The 17,751-nt window shown below is 47.7% G+C and overlaps 1 protein-coding gene across 1 annotated transcript; it reads left to right on the forward strand.

Annotated features, from left to right (window-relative positions):
- The first annotated feature begins 11,495 nt into the window (after positions 1–11,495).
- Positions 11,496–15,090, forward strand: CHAC1 (ChaC glutathione specific gamma-glutamylcyclotransferase 1). The gene is made up of 3 exons (XM_040558308.1): positions 11,496–11,757; positions 11,850–11,885; positions 12,055–15,090. Exons 1-3 carry the CDS (start codon positions 11,509–11,511, stop codon positions 12,484–12,486), a joined length of 717 nt encoding a protein of 238 aa, XP_040414242.1. The 5' UTR covers positions 11,496–11,508; the 3' UTR covers positions 12,487–15,090.
- The last annotated feature ends 2,661 nt before the right edge of the window (positions 15,091–17,751 follow it).

Consider the following 17,751-nt stretch of genomic DNA (forward strand, 5'->3'; position numbering starts at 1 on the left):
CTGGATCCAGAAGAGAATCCCACAGCATCAGTACAAGGAGATCTCCTAGCATAGGCTCCGATTTCAGCACAGGAGGTAACGAAGTGGGGGACAGGCGAGGAACAGGTGGCCAATAATTCAACTAGAGATGAGTTATTAAACAGTTCCTGGACAACAGCCTGATCACCTCAGCCTTCTCCAGGATTGAAGAGAAAAGGCACAGGCAGATTTCGAGGGATCCTTCATACCTCTGGCTCTGAAGGCGTCTGTTATGCACAGACACACTCAAATTAAAGGAATCACTAACTGCTTAATCTTAAGCACATGATTAAATCCAGCATCAAGGTATTTAAACACATTTTTAACTCAGTCTTCACACAGGATCCTCTGCTAATTTTGATCCAGTCCAGCTTTGCAAAGATCCTTATTGTCTTGTGTAAACAGAACATGGTCTGATCATAACGTTACACACAGAGATGGTCAGCCTACAACTGGGCAGCACTGTGACTGACTGTACTTTCCTGTTTGAAGCAGTGGAATTTAGAATAAAGCTACAGATGTTGGCACTAGCCTCCAGTACCAGACTTTAGGAATAAGCTTCCACCAAACAACATCGCAGAGAGCAGGACACAACTGGCTTCTCCCCCTGCACCCACCTCTGCTTTAAGCCCCTCTCCCTCAGACAGTGCCCAGGTGCTCCAGCTGACATCACAAGCTTGCTGGGGTCTTAGCGGGTTGCAGCCAAGCACTATAGGACTGGAGCCTGTGAGATGAGAGGGTGATTTAAAAGGAAAAAAAAAAAAAAAAAACACAAAACATTATCCTAAAGAGTTATTAGCCTCTTAAAGGGTGATAAGGCAACAGCCCTCTTGTTTTAGCTGGCACAGATCTTCTGAAGTGGGAGTTCTACTGGACACAAGACTAAAATATACGGGAAAGCCCCAAGTATAGTGCAGCACGACATGCGTGTATCCCACAAAAGAACGGGCTCTGCACCCCCCAGCCCTGCAGAGAGCAGGTGCACATTGGTCAGAAGCTGGAACACACACAGTTGTACAGCAATTTTGTTACAATGCTCTGGGGACTGTGGGGTAAGAGCTTATTTATTTTCTTACAGGTGAGATGGAGTCAGATGATTGGTTTCTACCCGATACACGCACATAATAGGACATAGAGTCTTTCCTCGATACTGCAGCCTGTACCAGGGTGGATTTCACACATCTTCGAAGGCTTAAAGTACATGTGTTAGATGCGAGTTGTGAAATCTTATACTGATGCCACCATCGTGGGAATGTTTCAGGGCTTTTCCGTGAAATAAGAGGAAGAAAATACCTATCAGAAAAAAGCTGACTGTCAGCTGTTGTCCTGGCACCAGTCTAGTTATTCCCACCTCACAAAAATCTGGCTGTGCTCTCCCTAGCCTGATGTAACCTCAGGCTATGTGTAGCACCAGCATTAGTAAACAGCTGGTGACGAGGCCTCTGCGTGAGTACAGCATTCCAGTTTAATCATTACATCATGTACCAATCACTTGGGTTATGACTTTGATATTCCACTGACACACCAGTCACCAGCCTCTAGCGTTCATGCGAACAGGGCATACGCAGCTCTAGGAGAAGACTCCCCGCAGCCCATACTGTACAGCTCACTGCCAGAGCTCACGCTGGCCATTAGCAGGGAGGGTGCCCTGGTAAAACCTGGATACAGATTGCCCCCAAACTATGCCACACTTCATTTCGCATTGTCACAGCCAGCTGGGTGTCTCTGGCAGATGAGTGCTACGGGTGAGGTACAAGGATGCAGGTGGAGTGCAAGTTGGATTAATTTGATTATCTGTAAAAAGTACATAAGCCACATCAGCCTCACTTCTCCCTCTTCTCCACCTCTCCCCAAGAAGTCTCATTATTTTTCAGGACCCCAACGGACCCAGATAACTGTAGCCTTACACTAACTACCCTTTACTCCAGCCAAAGCAACTGCGCTTCCATTCTGACCTGGTGGCTTTTTTACTGTCACCATGCACAAATAAAAACAACTAGACAGGATATTTGGTATTGGAAAGTTATCACAACACTTCAAGCTATCAAAGAGCTGCTGAGAGCTGATACTGGGGGAGGCAGGGAGGAGCTGGAGTCACAAGGAAAACTTTGGCCTTGGTATAGATACATGAAACTATTGGATTCAGCATGGCTAAGTTTAGCTTGTGCTCTTAGGTCAGTTCCTAAAAGCTCAGCAAGTAGCAGGGGCTGAGATATGACAAAGCTAGAAACAGGAGAAGAATTAAAATCTGCAACAGAATGATGTCACAGCAGAGCTGGGGAAGGTTGGTGCCAGGTCAGGATCGATAGTAGAACCAGAGCAGACGGGAAAAACAATCTCATAGGGCACACAGATAGGCCGGAGTCAGCCAAGAGAGAAACAACATCAGAACATGGTGAGCGAGTGCAGGAACAAGTTCAGGTGCCGCTGCAGCTACATGCACAGAGGAGTTGCCTAAGCAGACATGAGAACAGGGCAATAGGAATCATCTTGTTCTGCCAACACTGGGTGCTAGTTTAGGACACGCAAATTATAACACAGGCTCTCAATGACATCTCTCAATGGAGCAGAGCTTTCTTTGCTGGTGCCAACAGGTCACCAACAGCTGAGGAACTCTGAAGCAGAGCTCAGATGCCTTCACAAGTGATTTTAACCAGCCAAGAGCTCGGGCGCTGCCAGCCTGCATAGTTTTGCAGTCCTTCTCACAGCTAACTGTGTGGCCCTGCACCCGTCCCTCGAGTCACCGTGTCCCCTGCACAGAAGTGGATGCAATGCCACGTGAGTCACTTTCCTGTTGCCTCCCAGTTAAGACCAAGGACCACAGAACTGTGCTGTTACCACTGCCCACACACGGTGAGGAAGCACACCTGGAACATCTCTGCACCTTGTAAAAGCTGTTAAGTTACTCCTCTTACTGTGCATTTGATCTAAAGGCTGGTGGCAGCCTTTTCACCTCACATTTGCACTGGAAGCAAGGAAGCTGCAGGCGATTAATGGACTGGCTGTACAGTGCCCCAAGAGCCCTTCTTGTTCAGGCACTCAACCACAGCACAGCAACACAGCCAGAATTTCATGAGAAATGCACCTGTGCCTCATCACACCCAGGGAAGAGAAGCAAAGGACGCAGCCTCTGGGCAGTGACTTCTTGCTTCTGCCTGGTGCCTCCAGGTGCGGTCCTGATGACACAAAGCTAGGGCAGAAATGCCGACGAGCATGGTAAGCCCAGCTGCTGCATCCACGCAGTCGGAGGCAGCCCTTCCCACAGACAGCACCATGAGTCACGGGCAGCAAGGTGCAGCAGCCCAGCGACTCCCGGTCTTTGTACGTGCCTGGAGTCATGTTCCCCAAATCACACCCCCTTGTGCAGTGCAGCCACAAGGAATTCACCCCACTTTATGCTATTGCTCTGACTCACCCCGTGAATCTTCAGTACAGCAGCAGCCTGGGCGCTGCGGTTCTTCCTTCCTACCTGCCTCCTGTTACCAGCGCAGCCTGAGACTTGACGCAATGCACCCCGCTGAGCCTTGTTTCCATCGTCGTGCAGGACAGCACAACTGTTCTGCCACATGGCTCAGATTTTGCATATGGGATAGAAAAGAAACTTGAAAAAAATAAATAAAAAGCAGTAAAACACACGTATGTCTGTTTTTGTTTTTCAAGCCAAGCAACCAGAGCCGCTGCCAGTCCGGAGACAGACCACCGAAATCATTACTTCTCTTAAAAATAGAAGCTGTTTCATTTCAAAATTCAGTTCCTACATGGACTGCAGCTGCACTTTCTGACCTCCATAGGGTCTGGAAGCTTCACATCTCCTACATTGAACAGAAAGAGGCTTAATTTGGAAATGATTTATCCTCATCATCTTTAGGAGTTAAGTATCTGAGAGTTACAATATCCCCATGATGGAAGTGGTAACACCAAGCTGTCAAAGGCTGCCACACAAACTCAAAGGCTGCAAAGCATGGAAGGCACCAGGACCACCCGTGGAGGGGTCACAGCCACCACACACACCAGCTCTGGCCAGGCAGATGCTTTCCTCTTCTGATCTTGCGCATGGTCGAGCATAGGAGCACAGTGCCCATTACCAGCAAGACACAAAGTCCAACAGCCACTGAGTCCTTTCGAGTACTCTCAGCTGCTCGGCCTGGCAAGTTCTTGCTGTCCGCACACACAAGAAGGTGGCAGGCACAAGGCTCCACAGAGCAGCATGACTGGCACCGAGGTTACAGGCAGGAGCGTACATGACTGTAGAGAGATGCTCAAGAGGGGACCTCTGGCCCACAGCATGGAAAGGACGGGCTGACAGGCTGCTGGGCAACACGTTACTCATGCATTTGTGTTCCAGGCTGAATGAGTGTTTCTGCGGAACCTGTGCACATGCAAGTCCTCCGTGCCTGCTGTCCTGGCACTCAGCTTTGTCTTCTGGGGCCTCACACAGAGACAGCCTGATCTGACACACAGATGCTCTCTCTGAATTAAAGAGCTGGCAGAACTTGCTTATCATATTGCTAGGGCACCACAAGGCAGACAGGCATCACTTAGCAGGTGTGCGAGTCATTTCTTGGCTTATTAAGTGTCTTTTTCCATAACATTTTGTTCTAAATAAATATCATTGTGCTTTAAGGTGGTGATCATTAGTGTGTTCTGCTCCTCATCTTGAGGAAGAGCACCAGTAATTAGTAAAGGACAGATCTTCAGGTCTGTTAAGCTAATCATGGCAAGGCTTAGCAAGGGAAATGGCATACCTAGGTTATCAAACTATAGGGGGAAGAAAGCAGGCTTTTATTTTGAGACAGCTGAGAACTAACTAACCAGCCTAAGTGGACATGATTTCAAAAATCACAGAAGGAGTAGAGTTACTGTTAAGCCAGAATCTCTCCTATTAATACCAGAAAACCAAACACATTGGCTCACATACAACACATCTACAGCTATTTTAAGTATCAAAGCAGTTCTCATCACCAGAGGTACTACAATACCTCAGTACCGATACTACAGTACCTCAGCACCAGAGGTACTACAATATAAAGACAAAGATTTTCAGCTGCATGCTAGAGGAACTCTCCCCAGGAATCACAGTTCTCCTCAGGCAGAGACATAGTCTTAACAATCGCATTTTTTTCCAGGACAGCCATGTTTAAAGCAAAGTCTGCCAGTATTTGTCACTAGCAAAAATCTGCTTGGTATGATCTACCTCTCAGGGTGATTCCTTAGGTGACAGCAAGCAGACTTTTTAGCAATTTCAGGGAAAAGCAAATCACATTTGCTTATACAACAGCATGAAACATTTTGTTTGCATTAAGCATCACATGTGCTATCTCCTTCACTCGCAGCAACACTTACACATTCAAAACAGTGAAATGCAATGTGAGACATACTTACACATAACAAAAACCATAACAGAAAAAGAACCCAATGAAGGAGGAGCTTCCTATCGACATAGCTGCTTACCTCTCTTTCTCCACACAGATCTCACATGGTGAGCAGCTGATTAATTGCTTTGAGTGGAAGGGCAACACACACATCTTCCTGCCCTAGAGCAACCAAGAACCTAAACATAACCACCACTAGCCTCCTTTCTGCCTTGTTAAGAATTTGGATGAGTTGAGCAGCAGCTGGGGCCCCTTTCTCCCTCAGATGAAGGCTATTAGTAACTGCTGCAGGTGCAAAGCCCTTCTCCTGGCCACAGCAAGGAGCAGCAGTGCTGCTGAGGAGCTGGCCGCTCTCCCTGCAGTAGTACACACTGGGCTCTCCCAGCTGGCTGGCAGAGGGAGGAGGTGGTTCCTGTTTGTGCTGCGTGGTCCCATTTCAAACTTCACCCCTGTGAAGCCTCTTGTGCTGTTATTACATTTGGGAACCTGCTGCTCCCCATCTTCAGAAAGCAAGCCAGCTGGTTCCGGTCCTTTCTTAAAGTTTGGTTACAGACCTTGTTGTAGCTCACTTTTTCGCTGGCAAGTAGGACATGAATTTCAACCTGCTGCACACCCCTTCCTTCAAAACTCCAGACAATACTCTAACACCATCTGGTTTGGGGTTTCTCAAGTAGGTGAGATGGTGCTTCAGGGTCTGCATATGTTCTGCAACTCTTGCTTTGCTGTTAGTACCTCAGTTGGATGCTTCTGGACTCTAAGTTTGGGCCTGCTGGAGGATTCGTGGTCATCCGCTTGCTGGCAGCGTCTGGGCTTTAGCAGAAAAGGAATCTATAACATCTAGGCCTCAGATGAACAATGCAAACAATGCTTGTTAGGGAAACCCTGTGATGATGTGGGCAAGAACAGCTGCAAGCAAGTCAGATCAAAACTTTATCACTGTAAACTGATGAAGCTTTTCTGACATCACAAATCTCCAGAAATTCTGGAGCTTGGTTCCAACTGACTGAAGCTATATTTGGGCTATTTCCTGTGATGATGGAAACTTTCTGTTCTTCAAATGCGTTGTCTTTCATTTTCTATGTTGCATTTCATTTTTCATGTCTCAAATATGGGCACTGCTTTCTGTTTTCCAGTCATGTGGTGCCTGCCCCATTTTGATATATTTACATTCCTTGCTTATGAACTCTTGCTGCGTCTGTTCTTTCACCTCCCTTGACACAAGAACAGGAGCTCTTAGATCTGTGCTTTTGTTTCAGATGTGGCAATTTTTTTTTTAAGTCATAACAATCACCATCCTGTTTGTTACTGATTTGCATCTAAGCCATCTTGATGCTTAGATCACTGCTTGGAGTCTCACTTCTTTCTTGATCCATTTTTTTATTTGACTAGAAGGCTTCTTACTGAGTTTTTAATCTAAAAAATTCTCTAAGCTCCTGCAACAATCCTCCACACTGTCTCCTCAGTCTCTGCTTACTATGCCTACCTTTAACCAAAATAAAATCCAGTCTGAAACTGAAGTTCTGGTTCCTTATGGGGAAATTCTTTATGGACCAGCACTGGGGAACCTCAGCAATCAGTCAGCAATAAGGAATGTGACAGAGGTGGGATGACCAGAGCCACCAAGGCCAGCCCCTGCCAGCAGGGTCAAAACTGCCCACAAGCTCGAAGTGGAGCTGGGTTCTAACTGACTGAAGCTATACTCAGGCTGTTTCCTGTGATGCTCCTGAAATGCAAACTTTCTGTTCTTCAAATGCATTGGATGGAAAGGTACAGTGGGTAATAGATTTAATCGATAGGCATCACGTGAGCCCTGTTGCAGTTAAATCTAGATAAAGTGGTTCCTTTGCTGTTGCTGGTTCAACTGGGGAAGTAAGGGTGAAATATCAAAAACTTGCTGCTCTACAGGTTAGGATGTTCTTGTCGATCTCCAGACTATGCCACTCATGTCCATCTAATGCTCATGTACTTCTGTGCCAATTCAGTTTGAACAACAGCCCCCTTCTTTCTCTTTCTCCCTTGGTCACCAGGATAAACCCCATGATGTAAAACAGTCCTATTCCCATTTACACAAGCTCAAAGTGAGAATGGGAGGGGAAGCTGGCAAAAACCATACTGCAGCAGATCAATTCTGTCTATAAGACCAAAAAGCCAAAAAGACGACGTTGGGTTTTCTTCAAAGGACTTCTCAGTAAACTACCAGGCCACTGGGAACTGATAGCACATGAAAATGCTCTTTGGATCAATGGATTACTTTTTTTTTTTTTTTCCTCACATGTAACTAGTTCAAATACTAATCAAGTCTGTCATGACTTAAAACCCATTCCTACCAGTAATCTTTGGGATATGAATCGGGCACACTGCAAAAACAACCATCACAACTGCTAACAGTCAGAGCTGAATCAGCCATAGGACTGAAGTAGACCAGCAGCAGCTGAAGTTCTGTCCTGCAGAAGAATCCTCCAGACTGCTAAACTTTTATTACCGTTGATATGCAAACCATCTAAACATGGAGATTTGTTTCACTGCCTTGTTTATCACCTGTACAGGTGCTTTGTATACAGTTTCTTCATTGTCCCGGATACAGAGACTTCTGTTTTTCAGCCTGGTGTCCCTTTAGTACTGTATATCTTAGAGTTTAGGGTTGTTCTCTTTAAAGTACTGGTAAGTCCTTTGCCATTTGTTCTTCTTTTTGCTCAGGACTGTATTTACCCCCTCTTGGGGGTAAAAGCAGTTAGCAATGAAAGTGCATTCCCTTCAGATGCAGCAAACATCCAAACACACTACTGCCTACTCTTCCATGCATCATTCCTGATCCCCAAGCTCTTGTCTGGAAGCTTTGACAATGCCACTTCTGTATTTGCATGTGTTTGAATCAAGGTCATCTGTGTATTGATATGTGATGTGTTCATATCTGAAGGCTTGTAAATGCTGTAAGAATTGGATTCAACAAACAGAAATAATGGTGATGCACATGAATACGGCAACGTGCATATCAGAGGAATGGTATTGATTTACATCACTTGAAAATGTTTGTGGCATTGTTTGAACTTCACCTCCAACCACAATAGCTGTAATATTTACTGAAGCCTCAGGGAAAAGGGACATATTTGTTTTTTGGAATCGCATCTGCTCATTGTAGAGAGAGGAAAGCGGTGCCAAGCTGATGGAGGAAGATGTGGTATGTGAAAACAAAGCAGCAGTCCTCCTGTCCCCAGTCAGTACTTTCTGAATAGAACAACTTTTGGGAAAACCCAGTGCGTGTCCTCAGCTTATTGAATCAAATAAGTGCCCGAAATGCAAGATGAAGCTAATGACGGTTTCAATCCACTGCTATGTGTCATGGCAGCCCTGTTGTTGGTTCCTCCAGCTCTGTGGTGATTCATTGTTATCCTGAAAAACAGGCAGCTCTGGCACTCTGTTAGTCACCTGGCACTAACATGGAGAATTGCTCTGGGGAAGCACAGCACATACTGCTAAAGAGAAACTAGGCCTTCCTTTTCCTGCAACCTAGGAAAAACAGTTTCAGGATGCAACAAGTAAAGCCACAGTTGGCTTTTCCTCCTTCCTAAAGGTTACCAAGCCAAAATAATAACAATTGCTTAACGGCAGGGAGAATTTTACATTTTTTTATTAATTAACAGAGTATGACCATTATCTTCCATTCATTTTTCCCTTTGTCACTTTTAAACTGAAGTCTGTTTTTTTTTTCATCTTCTTTTGTTTCTCTCCTGAATCTACATCATGTTGCTTAACAGTTAACTCCATTGCTGTGCCACATCCTCCCTCACACCTATTTGAGCATTCCTGTGGTTTAGCTTGGCAGGCTGTTCTCCTTGCCTTATGAATGCAAGCTCCAACACTAACAGACATTAAATCCTCCCCTTAGCATCCACCTGCTCTCCTTAGCTCTATGTGCTTTACTCACATAGCCACATCTCCACCATCTGCAAGATACCTCTTCTGCTCAGCCCCAACAAAGATGAAAGCTTGAAACCAATAAAATTCTTAAAGTCTTGCTGCATACGCCACAATTTCAAAAATAGTCTTTCCCCAGGCTGTGCTCCTAATGATAGAGCAATATCCCAAAGTCTTTACACAAGAAAACCAGGGACTTGACTTCAAAAGGAGTTTCTAACCTCGTACCTAATTGATCTGGGTGTAGCAGCACTGAAGGGAGCAGAAACCTGTAGCGTTTAACTGGCATGGGTTCTGAATCAGATCCCTAAGGGTTTTTGCTTTAGGCACTGGCTCTTGACTGCAGATCTGGCCTGGCTATGCAGCAGTGTCTTTTAGAAATACCATTAAGAACGCACTGCAATGGAAAGGAGATATTTTTCTCCCTTAGTCAGTGAGCATGCAGTCACTTCCCACTAATGTATTTTTTCTTTATGCAATTTTCCTTAGCTTGTACTAAAAGATATTTGTTGCTTCACTTGCAAGAGTGATGCATATTCCAGCTCATTTCTCAGATGGATAAAATTCAAATCCTGAGGAAGGTTGAAGAGGCTAGATTTGTTTTGTTTTTACTGGTATCACTAAGAACAGAACCTAGCAAGAGCTTCTTCACCTTATTGTTTAGGCTCTGATTTGTCTGTCGGTGTTTGTGCTTTTGCCTGATGAAGGTAATGCAGCTACGGCCGAATGTTTCAATACTTTTAACTACGTACTTGGTGTTTTGCTCAAATTGCCTTGATGTTAGCAAGAAAAATTTTCAGAACTAAATATGAAAAATACACACTTCATGCAGTGGGACACAGAGGGCTGACTGAATCCACAGATGAAACTGGTTTCATTTGATTGAAAAACCACAAGCATGTAACTTTGTGGGTGTGCGGTGTGAAGGGCTGGGAGGACTCAGAGTTGCCCCCATACCTGTGAGCCTGAGTAAGATAGGGAAGGTGACTGAGCAAAGCACAAGTGGAGAGAGTGGGAGAGGAAAATTAAGGAGCTTTAGGGTCTGTTAAAATTGACCTTGTGAGGGGTCATCCAAGATAAGTCAGAGAGCCCATCATGCAGGGCAGGGGAGAAGGCCATGCGACATATGGCATGGTAGGCCAGACGTGGCAGCCACACAGTCAACGTCACCCACAGTGAACGTGGCAAGGCACAGGGGGCACCCACCACAGTCTGCGCGTTGCAGCTGGAACACCCTGTTACCTGGAATGGGAAGGTGGGTAATGGTTGGAGGGGATCCAACAGGAAACTAAAGAAAAGACTGCATCTAATCGTTCCATGCAGTCTATTTACAAAGGACAAACACAACAGTGAGAAATACTTGTATATTGCCTCCACCCCCAAAATGAACAACTTTGTGATTTGTGCCCACCTCCTGAGCCATCAGGACCTGCCTAAGGCTGATTTGCAGCTCGGTCTCCAGGACACGACCCGAACATGTCGCAGGGCAGATAGCTCTGGGCCCCATCCCCGTAACTCACAGCACCTACCACAAGCCCACGCTCCAGCCAGGGTGCAGCACAAGGGGAAACACACTCAGTTTGCCAGGTTCTGCACCATTTCCTTGCCTTTATGTGGATTTTATCACGCCGATGCCCACCTATGCACCTGACTCTCAGCTCCGGTGATGTCAGGAGCCGTGGCTTCACCCGTCTGATGCTGGCTGCTCGCTGTGCAGCAGCCGCTGACCTCGGACGAAGGCAAGCCAAGGCGTGCGATGCCAGCTCCTGAGCGCTCCGTCACTCTCCCTGCCCCAATTTCCCTCATTTTCGCACCGCCCCAAGCGCAGGCAGCTCTGCCCAGCAGCCCCCACACCTCCGCTTCCACACCGAGACGCGGTTAGCCGACCCCTTTCCTCCCAGCCTTGGTGTCCCACCATTAGGACGAGCACCTGCCCCACGGTGGGAGCCGGGCCCCCCATCACAGGCGGCTAACGGCCGCCGCTCCCCGCCTGACGCAACCCGCGCCGCGCTTTGCCCCATGCGCGGCGAAACACCCCGCCCTCGTTGCATCACCCGCGGGGCAGCCCGGCCGCGAGCAGCCGAGCCGAGCCGAGCCGGGCCCGGCCGCCAACCGGGGCCGTGCGGGGCGGGGCGGGCGCCGCGCCGGCCTTTAAAGCGCGGCGGCGGCGGCGTGTGCCGCCTCAGCAGCGCCCGGCGCCGCCATGAAGCGGGACCCGCAGCGCCCTCAGGAGTGCCCCGGCCGGCCCCAGGGGCAGCCCGAGCCCCCTCCTTCGTCCCCCTCTTCGTCCCCCTCTTCGTCCTCCCCGGAGCCGCCGCTGTGGATCTTCGGGTACGGCTCGCTGGTGTGGAGGCCGGGCTTCGAGTTCACGTCGCGCAAGGTGGGCTTCATCCGCGGCTACAGCCGCCGCTTCTGGCAGGGAGACACCTTCCACCGCGGCAGCGAGAAGGCGGTGAGCGAGGGGCGGCCGTGGGGGGCGGCCGTGGGGCGGGGGGCTCGGCTGGGCTCGGCTGCTGACGGCTCTCCCTCTGCTCTCTCCCGCAGCCCGGCCGGGTGGTGACACTGATGGAGGATGGCGGGGTGAGTACGGCACCGGCTGGGGGCTCCCGGGTGGGCTCAGCCACCCCATCCCTCACCTCTGTGCCCTCGGTTCATGGGGACCCCATGGGTGAGGTGGGCTGGGGGCTGCTGGACGTGCCCCCTTCTATCACTGCCTCAACCTGACTGCCCCGCTCTATCTTCATTGCAGGCGTGCACGTGGGGTGTCGCCTATGAGGTCTGCGGGGAGCAGATCGCTGCATCGCTCCAGTATCTGAACATGCGAGAGGCTGTCCTGGGGGGCTACGACACCAAGCTGGTGAAGTTTCACCCGCAGGACAAGGATGCAGAGGAACCCATCCAGGCTCTTGTTTACATTGCGACCCCCCAGAACCCGTCCTACCTCGGCCCAGCATCCGAAGAAGACATTGCAGCACAAATCATGGCCTCAAGTGGTTGTGCTGGCCACAACATAGAGTACTTGCTGAGACTGGCAGACTTCATGCGCTACTTCTGTCCTCAAGCAGAGGATAAACATCTCTTCTCCATCGAAGAGGCTCTTATTTCTATCCTCCCCTGCATGTGCCACACAGAGGAGTCCCTAGAAGAAACTTCAAGTGTCCCTCAGAAGACCAAGAGCTGAAATGAAAACGTCTTGCAGGGTTTCAGTGGAAGGGACATAAGGAAAAAACAATAGGGACAGTCTTAACTCTGAAAAATATACCAGACTGAGTGAATGAAGGGAAAACTAGCAAGTAGGTGGGGAGGGAGGAAGTGGAGGGGCTGTAAAACATGTTTGCTGTAGGACTTGCAATTAGGACCTGTTACACTCCTTACTTGTAGCACCAAGACAGTCATTGCTGCTTTCCAGGTGGGAAGCAGGGGTCTTGGCTGGAACTTTGCTCTAAGACTTGCTTTTGGGGGTCAAACCTGAAGCATTCATCTTCTTAAGAGGGGAAAGAGGCTCATTGACTTTGCACTTTTTTTTTTTAACTTTGAAGACTAGTTGAGCAGGACTTGACTGGGTTTTAGCAGTATATATGCAATTCTACCTCAGGCAAAAAGCTGTTTGTGTCGTGGTGACTTGGGCAGGTTCTGCCAAATTTCCCCCCCCCTCCAGTGCAATATTAAGTGAACCTTGCCTTAAGTGGCCTCTGTAGGCTCTTGTGAATCCTACTTCCTTGTGTTGTAAAGGATCACACTAATGCACTTATTTTTCTAAACTGTTGTGTTGTATTTATTTATGTTGCATATCCCCTTAGGAGATGTGTCTGAACTGCCTGCTTATGTGCCACTGTGTGTGTAGTCCCCATTCAACCTTGCAATTGTGCCTTTTAGTTTTAGATCAGTTTTATGAGGAGCTGTGCCTGCTTTAATGACAGAAGCTTTTCTCCAAGCTTCACTGACCTTGTGCTGCTACAAACTTAACTGACTCCATAAGAAATGGTCCTGTCTACATAGGAATTCTGTCCTGTCTGGAGGAAAGCTGCCTGGATGCAGCAGCACTTTAACTAGCCCTGTATTAGATAAGCCTTTTCTGCTTCAGGGTAACATGGGTTTCTGGAGAAGCATTTGAGGGTTCCAGTTCCACACCTAGAACTGAGTCTGTCTGGTGCATCCTTACTTGACTGCAAAGGACCGTCACCGAGCATACTTGCAAGCTTGGGAGTTCCTGAAATGCCTCTCTATCACGTGAAGCAGAGGTACTGCTGCAAGCTTAGACTTCTCAGCTTTAAACGTACTAACAGCTTTAAAATCCATAGTATTTCGAAAGAAAACTGCTGCTACTACAACTAGCAAGAGAGCTGACCTCTGGGATGTTTGACTTCTCCCAAATATGTTTTTTTAATAAAAATAGGAAATGTTTATATTACTGTGGCTTATATGTATGAACTGATGATGTGCCCAGTAATAAACTGACAAAGTAAATGACTTTTGTACTTTTTTTTTTCAATTAGTGATTTCAAATTGATCCTTACTTCTAATGTACTTGGCTCTTTCTTTTTTGTTTTTTAGACTTAGCTGGTAATGCTGCTGTAGCTCCCCTTTTTTTTTTTAAGTCTCATTTCTGAGCAGCTTCCCTCAGCTGGACCTACTAGAAGATGTACCTTTGAATCTTTCCCTTTAAGAAAAGTGGGTTCAGTCATTTTCTCTTCTCAGCTTCCAGCTCTTGGTGACTCTGGAGTACTAGTGCTGACAACAAACAAGCCAGCCCTCCTGACTGTACAGAGCAGGCATGGAAATGTAATGCTCCCTTGGCAGGACAAGGGCCTTTTGCCTGAGTTGAACTTACCCTTGCTGTTTCCAAGAAGTAATAGTGCAATGACAAGAATCTGCCACCCCCAGCTGGCTCTGCTGACTGCAGTGGAGGAGAGGTGTTTTTTTTTTTTTCCCTTGTCTTGTGCACAGTTGCTGCATACAGGGGTAATGGGCAGCTGCCCTTCTGCCTGATTTCTCTTGTTACCAGCTGCTTCAGCACTCATAGATTACAGTATATACCTGTACTGCCTGTCTCAAGACAGGAGTGAGGGAGTGAAAACTAATTGAAACAACTTAATTTACCACTAATTAAAGGCAGGTGCATGTTTCAGGGGGAATAGTCTATAGAGAAAACTACACTTTCCCTGTTCCATGGATGCTCTCACTTCAACTGAGCAGCTGCATCTTCCCCCCTGGGGTGCAGCTGCAGAAGAGCAGAGTCAGCCTTCAGCTGAGAGTAGGTAGCAGAAAGCCTGCTCTCACCTCTGCTGCTGCCAGCGGTGCCCTTGTTATGTGACCTTGCTGCTTTGAGCAACATTCTCTGTTTGGGACCGTAAGACAGCTTTGCAATAACTCCTAATGCCTTTCTGGAGATGCTTACACGTACAGCTGGGGATGTCCTGTGAGAGAAAGTGGTACTGCAGCTGAGGGGTATTTTTATTATTAAGCCAGTCCTTTGGGGAGAAATCCCCCCATTCTCACTCCCAGCTGCAATATTCCTGGCTCTTAATTGCTTTGGTCCTCACTGTGATGGTCTGAAAGCTCATTCCTTCCCTGGCTTTTCAGCCTCTCTGGCTTGCTGAAACCAAGTGGAAAATTAAAGTGTTAAAGGAATTAACTTAATTTGCATGGAAATGCTCCCATATTAGTACAAGACTGGGGTCAGATATCAAAATATTTCCACCTAAAACAAAAAAAATCTTCACACCTTTCAAGTTTTCAGATCCACAGTCATTGCAGACAGGAATTAATAGCAGATGTGCAATAAGCACCCAGCATTACTATTTCACATGAAGACCTGCTTTGTTCCTCCTGTGGCAGGCAACAAGTGCTTGTGAGCAACCGCATCAGTGCTGGGAACGTTCCTTCAGCTGCTGTTTCTTCTTCCCTTGAAAAATTAAGTATTTAAAGCACAGATGTAATTCTCCACCAACCTACAACTTTCTTCCAAAAATGGGCACCCACCTACCCCATACGCCTTTTACTACAGGTGACTACAGCTCTTCCACAGGCCTGGTGGCCAGCCTGGGGAAAAGCACTTCACCTCATCAGTGGGTGATACAACTGCCCTCAGCTGCAAAAGGCTGCCAGACATCCCTGGAGATGCTTCCATATCGAGTGGCTTCCTTGCTCATCTGCAGTTTCCTCTTCTCTGAATTCCCTACAAGAAGCTCATGCCTATTGGGTCCCCTCACATAATAAACCAACTTTCCCAGTTGCAGTAAAAACATGTTTACAAGCACTGTCACATACTTTCCAAGTCTAAAACCAGTACAATTCACATGATTTCAGTCATTTCTTCAACCTTTTCCATTCTTTTGCCCAGGAGCTCCCACATAGCCCTGGAACACAGGCCTGAGTCATCATTTCCTTGAGTACTCCAGGACAGGACCTACTCAGCTGTTTCACAATGGCACAGCCAGTTAAGTAAAGTAGACAACAACTGTTAATCCAGCCCTTCGTGTGTATGAAACACTCCTGAGGGCCCACAGTCCTGAGGGCCCACTCCTGAGGGCTTCACGGAACAAGGACAGAGAAACTCAGAAATGTTAAAAGCATTCAGAGAAGACAAAAACACAAGAAAAACTCTCTGGTTCTCTAGAACCAGTTCTCTATATAGCATCACCAAGCTGTAAACCTACCTGTGCTCCATACACACTCTGAAGCACAGGCTTTGAAGACCACCAAAGAGCCGATGTGGGCTCTCGGTGCCAGAAGGAAGAAAGAGGGGCTGTTGGGTAGGTGAGACTGACTTTGCATAAACCAGCCTGAATCATTCAACACAAAACACACAGATACACCCGTGTATTTTGAAGCTTCTCCTTGTAACACGTTCCTCGCAGCTCAGTGCCAGAATGGTAGCACTGCCCATGGCCAAAACCTGCGAGTCAACCTAGGCCTGGAAAGTCCTTGGTGGAACTTGAAGCTCGTTTATATCACGTTCAGCTCAATGAGCGGAGCTTGGGTGGGAGACTTCCCCCCAGTCAGACTCCTCATTTTGGCACTGCCAGAGTTCACAAAAGCACATAGGTCAGCAGCACCAGACCCAAAGGGTTGCTCAGAGCTGACGGACAGGCGTACAGAAGGGCAGCCCCAAATACAAGCGGGCATTGATGTACCAGCAGCACACAGCCCAGCTCAGCACCATGTGCTCCCTGGGGCACAGGAGGAACAGGAAGGGACAAGAAACAGATTTACAGTTAGGCTGTGGAAAAACTATGCTTTGCTCGCAGCAAAAGCAGCAACCACTCAGCAGGCTTGGAATTTCCTATTAACGACTTGCCTTGGCTTAAGCTGAAGCCTCCCCAGTTCACGTGCTGTATTAAAGTTATTAGAGAAGTCCCACACGTCTTTAAAACAGCATCAGGAGCGGGAGCACAGGGAGGGAGGAGGGAAGTGGGCATTCCGGACAGCCCTGTGGAAGCTCTACATGCTGTGTTTACAAACCCCGTGTACTTTTTGTTTGTCTTTTGGATGTATTTTATTCTTTCCCAGCTCCCTTTTCATCTTACAGTAGTGCCAGCCAAACTGATGAGTGTTTATGCTTTTGAATTCCTGAAGCACAGCCAGTACCTTGAACTCCAGAGAATGAGACTGAAATAACGTGAAAGGTCAGGGAAGTTCAGAGACACAGAGGTGCTGTTTTCCTAGCTGGGGACACCACACTGTTCCCAGGCCATACTGAGCTAGCTGCTCTGGGGACACAAGAACAAAGACTGCTCTCTTACATCCTCCTGTTTATGCTGTTTTTTGCCTCCCTCATCTCACTTTTAATGGGGCACATATCCATGAATCTTCAATTAAAACCCCCTGAAGATCAGCTTGGCCCAAGGCTGACAGCTGAAGAGAGACCTGATAGCTGCTGGTAGTTGAAGCCCATCACCAAGAATATCAGGGAAGGGGAAGGTTTTATCCCAACTCTCACGCTCCGCTGGCTCACAGGGTAGGAACGAGCCCCAGAGCGCTGCTTTGTCCACAAACAGAAAGCAGCTATTGCAGCACACAGAGATCTGTAACCGCTTCACCCATGGGTAGGAAAGTCAGAGGATGACTTTAGGAGAGGTTTCATTTGCTGGTTTGCAAGATTGACCTTCAGAGACATGACTAATGCTCGCCTGGGCACATGCTGGGTACATGCAGGTCAGCTCTGCCATGCAGTTTGGGTAGCGCGCAGAGCATCCACAGATGGCCTCTAGCTTATCAGACACCCCATGCCTTCTGCACAAAGCTGTTGCTCGTACATGACATGAGGTGCTTGCTGACTCTGCCTCGAGCTGGAGCTATGGACCTACTGACATTGACAGCATAGACGACATTGAAATCTTTTCACACACTCATATCCAGCCCACTTACAGCAATTATAACCTCGTCTACAAACAGCCTCAGGGGCAACCACAACCAGCTTGCTGATATTAAACTCTGTCTACAC

The sequence above is a fragment of the Cygnus olor genome, chromosome 5 (assembly GCF_009769625.2).
Source record: "Cygnus olor isolate bCygOlo1 chromosome 5, bCygOlo1.pri.v2, whole genome shotgun sequence".
NCBI classification, from domain to species: Eukaryota; Metazoa; Chordata; class Aves; order Anseriformes; family Anatidae; genus Cygnus; species Cygnus olor.